General features: G+C 46.6%; 1 protein-coding gene across 1 annotated transcript; it reads left to right on the top strand.

The window, feature by feature from the left end:
- Positions 1 to 233: 233 nt before the first annotated feature.
- lfng (LFNG O-fucosylpeptide 3-beta-N-acetylglucosaminyltransferase) lies at positions 234 to 8,061 on the top strand. Its single transcript, XM_083977825.1, has 8 exons — positions 234 to 806; positions 5,036 to 5,084; positions 5,295 to 5,397; positions 5,520 to 5,673; positions 5,786 to 5,871; positions 5,979 to 6,144; positions 6,247 to 6,332; positions 6,447 to 8,061. Exons 1-8 carry the CDS (start codon positions 366 to 368, stop codon positions 6,511 to 6,513), a joined length of 1,152 nt encoding a protein of 383 aa, XP_083833951.1. The 5' UTR covers positions 234 to 365; the 3' UTR covers positions 6,514 to 8,061.

Genomic DNA, 8,061 nt, shown 5'->3' with positions numbered 1-8,061 from the left:
ACTTGTATTATCTGCCAAAGGCAAACTGAACTCTGCAGGGGACACACTCACCCACACAGTCAAACACACACACACACAGAGCCAGAAGTCTAGCCACGCCCCTTTTCAGCGTCACTGACATGCAGCTGCATACATGCTGCATTCAAGGACCTCCCACGGGGCGTGGTCAGGATGCAAGCTTATATATGTTGCCTCCTAACGCATCTCTTGTTCAATATTCAGTTACGCGTGCAACAGGACCTTCCAGTGATCCTGTTGTATTTTATTTAAAAATATATATATACCATATGGACTTTGCATTGGAGATTCGCGCCGCTTCATAGTTTATAGTTTTTTTTTATTATATATTTTTAAAACTTTTAATCATGTTGAATAACGGGAAGAAAACAGCCATCTCCGTAGCCAGCACGGCGTGTCTCTGCCTGATGCTGCTCCTGGTCGCTGTGCAGCATCACCGGGTCCAGGTGGACGTGGGGACAGGCGGCGAGGAGGACGCAGGGACGCGGTCTCTCCTCCAGCAGAGCGCGGTGGTGGGGGATGCGGAGGAGCAGCAGGGCGGGGGGGAGCCGCAGCCTGCAGGGAGCGCCCAGGACAAGAAGGGATTCTCGGCGTACTTCACCAAGCTGACCCGCGGACGCAGGGACGTGGAGAAGCCCGCACGCTCCTCCGCGTCCGCCGCAGAGCCGCCTCCAGCTGAGGACATCAGCGCCGATGACATCTTCATCGCCGTGAAGACCACCAAGAAGTTCCACCGGTCCAGACTCAACCTGCTCCTGGACACATGGATCTCCAGGAACATGCAACAGGTAAAAGAAAAGTTTAAAATAATAAATACTTGATCTTATTCATGCATCATTCATTTGGCTTTTATGAACTATTTTAAAATTAAAAATCTGTGCTTGCATAAGCTTGAGAATGAGACTGAGGGAAATGATCTGCTTGTCTGTGGGTTGATGCCATTGTTGCTGAACAATAAGGCAGTGTACACATGCAGGTGATGCCTGTTTGAAGGCTGCTTACAGTGCTGCATTGTCTCCCTTGTCACCAGATGACACAGAGCTACAGCCACACAGCCCCTGTTAACCATGCTGAATTTCCTCGGCTCTGTCACTTTTTATTCTCCTCTGAATGATGTCCCTGAGAACGGAGGGAGCAGTTTCAGGACTCCCTCTTCTCCCACTCTCAGCCCCCCTCTCTCCCCACTCTCTATTATTCCTCCTCTTTTTGGGTGTCCCAGTGAATGCCCCTGGTGCAATGGATGCTTCACAGCACCGAGTCCAGCGCTGTCCCCCTTCCAGGACTAACAAAGCGTCTTTCTGAAGGGGGAAGAAAAGCTTTTTCCCAGCCCCTTGTTTCCCCTCTCTCCATGGGAACGTGGGAGCTGAGTCTGGGTCAAGCTCACTGGAGGGATGGGAAAACGGGGGGCTTCGTTAAGAGGATGCCTGGGACAAAGAGGTGCATCTATAGGCAAGATTGTGCTGGGATGTGGCACGCTGAGGATGAATATGTGGCCTTGAGAGCCAAGCTCCTTTAGGGGTTGCATGGATGTGCAGAAAACAGGCCAGTCATGGTGACTTTATCCTGCACCTTGGGGTGCACCATGTGCTTTTTATAAAAGTCATTTTAATTTGCCTCGGGCACTGTCACACACTTTTTTGAAAACTTGCTCTATTTAATTTCAAACACCAGGGGAGATGGGGACAAGGACTCCACTCTTGAGATGAGTTTAATGTGAGAAAAATAGTCAAAATAATAATAATAATGGGCTGTCACAATCACTTAGTAATTACCTGCATAGCCCTGGTTGATGTCCAATTATCATCTGTTTTTATGGGAACTGATTGTGCTAATTGGCTGTAATTACTGTGCTGGGTGATGTTAGTTAACCCATCCGACAGAGTCAACAGCAGGGCTCACAGGCAGGCAGCTGGCTGGGTGACTGTGGGGACAATGAGGGACAGAGGGAGCACCACAATGCGGGAGGGAGTTCCTGGAGGACGGGTGCCAGGTGGTCGGGAGAGGGCGAACAAAGGGCGGCCTTAATGCCAGCCATATGATGCTCCCAGTTCCCACCGTGTACATATGGCCGTCCTCCGTGTTCAGGTTCAGATTCTCACGCTCAGCTGATGAACATCTGTGGAGTTTGGATCACGTCTGTATTGCTGCAGGCACAAGGGACAAAAGTGTTATTAAGACAAAAGCAAGTAGATAGTGGTAGACTTTTTCTTTCTTTTACTCATGCAGATGGAGCTGCTATCTGTTGGGGCAGACCTGGGAGGGTAGATTATCTCTGTGATAGCTGTGTTGACACAATAGTGGTCATGGATCTTTTTAATCTTTGAGCCAATTCAGAGCATAAACAGCATTTCTTTTCTTTTTTTCTGTTTGGGGAAATCCAGCATCTTGGTAAATGGGTACCCTTTGTGTTTAAATTCAACAAGTTCAACTGTGAATAGGTGGTTTTGAAATAGAAAGTCTATTTTTCATACATACAGTGCCCTTTCCTGTTTTCTATTATCCAACCCCATTGCTCACAGTGGAACAATGCAGCTGAAAGAAAGAGCTTAAAACAAAAGAACAACTCCTCATAATCAGAGCCGCCAGTTTAAAATTGAAATCCTACAAATCTGGAGGATCCAAACCCTTCTTCTTCTTCATCTCCCTCTTCCTGGATTGATTTGTAAAAGTGGCATATAGTAGCTGCTTTTATCAAAACCCCAAATTCCTGTTGCGAGTGTCTGGACAGCTGGCACAGACATCTTCATGGTGGTGTGCCATGCATTCCTCTCTTAAGAGTACGATAATTGGCCCAGCTCTCTGTCCCAACAATGAGCGCTTTTAGTATTTAGGAAGAGAGAGAGAGAGAGGGGGGAAAAAATCACTTTGGCACAGTGTTTGAGTGATTTAAATGGCTGCAGTGCACACTGAAGCAGTAAAGTACAAGTGGTCAGAAAGTGGTTGGGTATCATTCAAGAGGACGGCCTGCTGTTAGGAATCTGTGCCTGCTGTTTTAAAAAGGGACAACTTTCCTCCTTCCTTAAACATCTACTCCCACTGTGTTCCTCTGAAAACTGCATTGGATGTGTGGGACAGAAGGGGAATGGAGTCAGTCAGGGTGGAGGTGGTGGTGGTGGTGGTGGTGCTGGTTGATGGTGGAAGGAGGGGAGCCTCATGCCCTTCCTTCCGGTGGAGCTGGAGACAGCCAGCCAGGCACCACGTTCGGCTCAGACAGGGCCGTGCCAGGCCTTCCTGTGGTCAACAGTACCCCCCCCCCCCCCCCCCCCCCCCCCTTTCAATCCCCCCGCCCCTCACTTTGCTCTCATCTCCCTCTCTGCACCCCCGTGTCCTCTCGCCTCTTATCTCAGCTTCACAAACCCATATTTCTCCTTTTTTTTCTTTTTTTATGGTATGAATTAGTATTCCATGAAAGTAACTGTTCTTTTTTTTTTTAGTTTCACTTATGAAACAAAAGACAAAAAAAGAAAAAGAAGAAAGAAAAAAAAGAGAAATCTTCCCCAGGAGGTTTCTCTTTAGTTAACTCCTGCAGCTGTATGCAAATGCTGGCAAACATATTACGAATTTACCCAGTGGAGACTTTACCCAGCATGAAAACTCACAGCATTGTTCTATTCAAGAGGCTCTGGCCGTGTATGTGGAGGAGGAGGAGGAGGAGGAGGAGGGGGAGGAAGGGTGGGGTGGGGGGGTGAGGGAAGAGGGGGTGAATGGCCACACACGGTTTTCGATTTACTAATCAGCAGTGAGATTCCACCCCTCTTCTCCATCCTCCTCCTCCTCCTCCTCCCTCCCTCCCTCCCTCGTTCTCTTTCTGTCAGTGCCCTGGCAGCTCTGGCAGCTGCCTCAGTGATTAGGCCGTCTATTCAAGGGGCTTTAAAAGCAAACAGCGCCAGCCTCTGATCCCTTCACCAGCGAAACCACCACCACCCTTCCTTAAACAAATACAGGATCATGCCTTTAGCATCGAGCAACATCTGCTCAGTTTTGCTCTACAAACAGTTCCCCCCCGCCTCTGCCGCCACCAACTCGTGCAGAGAAATAAAATATGTGTCATTCATTCTTCCGAGGCCTGTTTGCAGATGCAGATCAGAGTTTCGCAGCAGGGATGATGTGTAGTTACACAGCGCTCTGTCAGCGAGGGTTCAAAAGGCAGCACATCCTGGCGAGTAGAGACACGTGGCGTAGATAAGGCAGCGTGAGGCTGGGCAGGTGCTGCCTCACCTGAGGTGAAGAGTAAACAGACCTCTGGCGGTTACAAAGCCCCGGGGTCGGCTGCTGCCTTTTATTTTGTTTTTTTTTTCATCATCACCATTCACCAGCCTGCACCTGCTCAGTGTGAGCTACCACAAAGAGGAGTCTAATCTTACCCTGCCTCCTTTTAAAGTGTGTTCCTGTGAGGTGCCCTTTGTTGTTAACTCCTTTTATGACCGACTGCTACATTTAACAAGCGCCTGCAGCCTCGTGGGTTTCTGATTCTTTCAACCTGTCGAATGTGTCGGACCTGCAGCGGCGAGGAGAAAAGAGATTTTTTTTTTTGTGAGTGTGCTTGGCGGTTTATCAGATCTGTGTTGACTGTTGCGTTTCTGTGCCACAGTTTTAGCTGCATTCAACACGTTGAAGGCCGGCAGCAGGTCCAGCAGAGCGCAGGGGCTCAGCCGGGGGATGGGATACACGGATTGGGGTGTGTGGGGGCGGACAGTCTGCCTCCTCCTTTGTTCTATGTCTGGGATGCTTCGGGGTGGCTGCATAGTTGCCATGGAGAGAGTGAAACGCAGGACAAAAGGCCTTTATTAGAGCAGGGGGTTGTTTAACTCACTGTGTTTTCCACTGCATAAAGGACATGTTGATTGATGCTAATCACACCGGGCTTCATAGGGAGGAAGAGGGGGGACTTTGGACACACTGTTGAATTTGATTGTGTGACCGCTTTCACATGATCGGCCAAACCAAAGTGGTAGATCTGCGGTGGGTTTAAAGACCACGTCCACTTATCTGTGCTTTCCCCCTTGTGTGTTCACAGACGTACATCTTCACAGACGGAGAGGACGAGGAGCTAAAAAAGAAAATTGGTGAGTTTTATGAGGGGGGATTTCATCTCGGGGAACAGAGATGCACTTTGTTTTATTAGAAAAAGAGGCCGACTCTGAATTTATGACAAACCAAATTATGTTTAAAAGGCCAACAAAATTCAGCTCTGAGCATTTTACATCAGTGAAAGATGGTAATCAAATAAATAGAGCCTCTATTGATGAAACCAACTCTTTTCATTGTTGCCACAGGGAGTCACGCAATCAACACCAACTGCTCCGCAGCTCATAGCCGACAAGCTCTGTCTTGTAAGATGGCAGTGGAATATGACAAGTTCATAGAGTCTGGGAAAAAGTAAGTACCACACAAACACACACAGACACACACACACACACACACTGTATTTACTGTGATGCTGTTGTTGCATCAGTCCGAATCTCTCAGTGTCTAATAATTCTCCTGTTTCTGCGTCTAAGGTGGTTCTGTCACGTTGATGACGACAACTACGTGAATGTTCGAACCCTGGTGAAGCACCTGTCCCACTATCCTCACACCCAGGACATGTACATTGGCAAACCCAGTCTGGACCGGCCCATCGAGGCCACGGAGAGACTGGGGGACAATAAGATGGTGTGTATATATAGAAGATTATTAATTTTATGAATCATTTCAAGGGAATATTTACAGCTTATTTCTCAGATAAAACTTTATATTGACGCCATATCTCTGTCTCATTTTATAGAAACCAGTCAACTTCTGGTTCGCTACTGGAGGAGCAGGCTTCTGCGTGAGCCGGGGTCTGGCGCTGAAGATGAGTCCGTGGGCCAGGTGAGACTCTATAATTACTTAACTCCATGTCTGTACCTGTAGAAGTTGTAATGCTGAAGTATATCAAACACTACAGTTACTGACCTAGGTGTCTTTATCTTTCCCAGTGGCGGCCACTTCATGAACACGGCGGAGAAAATCCGTCTCCCCGACGACTGCACCATCGGCTACATCATCGAGTCGGTCCTCGGGGTCCCGCTGACCCGCAGTAACCTGTTCCACTCCCACCTGGAGAACCTGCAACAGGTGCAGAGAACGGAGATTCACAAACAGGTGAGATGGTCACGTGATCCTACAGCAGATACTTTTCTCTCTCTGTTTGTCTTGTCTTTTTTCTGTGTGACTCATGTTTTTTGCTCTTACTCTTCCCTACAGATCACTCTCAGTTATGGGATGTTTGAAAACAAAAGTAATATCATCAATTTGAAAGGGGCTTTTCCAGTGGAGGAGGATCCATCCAGGTGAGAGATCTATCTATCTCTATCTTTAATCCCATCACACAGTTTCTACGTATATCCGCCTTTCTGCAAATCTGACTCCACCCTCTTCTTTTTTTTTTTCTTTCTTTCTTCCAGGTTCAAGTCTGTGCACTGTCTCCTGTACCCAGACACCCCGTGGTGTCCCCCTCAGGTTGCCTTTTAGGGCGACCGCTCCTTTCTCATCCTCGTCCCCGTCGTGCCTCGGTATCTGAAAGGCTCAAGGGGACCAGTGTTTCGGTATTAGACCGTGTGGCTGCTGTTGCTGCAGCGGCGCACGGTCTTTAATAGTTTTACTGGGCTGCTGTGCGGCCCGCCTCGGGACTATTTCTTCCTGTCTGGAGCCAGGGAACCCCCCCCCCCCCCACTCCCCTCCCTTCCTCCTCCCCCATAATGCTCGGGTGGAGGACTCCAGTTCTCAGCAGGAAGTTGCTTTCAGCGTTAAGCTTTGCAGGCAATCAGTTGAGCTTTGATGTGATGTATATGTTGCTTGTAAATGTATCTGCAATTCTCATAGAATGTATTGTCATATATTCAAGCCTTTTGCCAGCTTTACATTAACCTTTAATTTTGTTTTTGTTTTTTGGCTTTTTAAAATGCAAAGCCATTCAGGTCTCAGGACCTTTCTGGCTTTCAACACATATAATTGGCTTTTCTAGGATTTTTTTTTCTTTATTATCTTTAAATTCAAATGACTCCGGACAAACGCTCTAATATGAAGATGTTGTGCTTTTTAGTTAACAGTGTTATTTCTCTCCACAAACCTGAGCTGGCAATAGGCTGATTTCCAAAAGCTTCCTTTGTTGGACCTAATCTGAGGCATATCAGGATAAAGCACTTTTTTTGTTAAACTGACCTAATATTTACATTCTTTAATGACATGCCTCAGATTTGTGTCTAAAAACCAACAAAAACTAAACAAAAGAATATGTATAACCCCCTTCAAAATCTCAGTATCTATTCAATCTTATGTATTTAATAACGCTCCTTGCATTTGTAACAATCAGGGGAAAAAATATTGAGTGGAAGAGATTTTGATTTGGGGTTACAATCAGCTTTTGAAATGATTCATTTTTTTTGTTTGATAATTGCACAGTTGAGTTTTGAATTGAAGCTGATGTTTTGCTCCTGAGAAGACGTTCACCTCCACAGACTTCAACAGTGGAGAGAGTTACTAACTTTAAACTTGGGAATGAGAACGCCCAAAATAGCAAAGAAAAAGCTCTAGCAACGGTGTCTTAATAATAACCACATGTGTAATCTGAGCCTCAGTCTATAATAGTTTGCACAAAAAGACTGATGAGCTTCTCTGTGTTATTATTGTTATTAACATGAATGTTCTTTATTTACACATAATATTGGCCGATTACTGTTGAGGCCTGTGAGGTGAAAACTTAACAGGAGCAACGTCAGAGTTTCCACATGGAGGTGTTCGTTACCTCTGTGTTATCTCTCACCCATATTGGGTTTCGCTGTACATCTACATTACAGTATTGTGTACTGTGCCCTTTGTTTAAACGACTAGCTATTGTATATGTTTAGAATGTAATTTCCCCCCCTCTTTGTGGTTTACATATGCTTTTAATGACCCGGACATGATTTTTGTACGGCTTTGAACTGTGCGACTAAATGACTGTGGTGTTTATTCTCCAGTATCTGGAGGGTTTTCAACAGTTCAGTCCCGACGCCGGCTTCTCAGGGATTATGAGCTGAA

Source organism: Trachurus trachurus (assembly GCF_905171665.1).
Source record: "Trachurus trachurus genome assembly, chromosome: 8".
Classification (NCBI taxonomy): domain Eukaryota; kingdom Metazoa; phylum Chordata; class Actinopteri; order Carangiformes; family Carangidae; genus Trachurus; species Trachurus trachurus.
This window is presented reverse-complemented; position numbering and strand designations above follow the sequence as displayed.

What these genes read in the sequence shown, in the direction of transcription:
- lfng (XM_083977825.1), top strand. Translation starts at nt 366, where the DNA reads ATGTTGAATAACGGGAAGAAAACAGCCATCTCCGTAGCCAGCACGGCG. An exon ending in GGAGCTAAAAAAGAAAATTG is followed by an intron (nt 5,085 to 5,294) that starts GTGAGTTTTATG and finishes TTGTTGCCACAG; the next exon opens with GGAGTCACGCAATCAACACC. An exon ending in GTGGAGGAGGATCCATCCAG is followed by an intron (nt 6,333 to 6,446) that starts GTGAGAGATCTA and finishes TCTTTCTTCCAG; the next exon opens with GTTCAAGTCTGTGCACTGTC.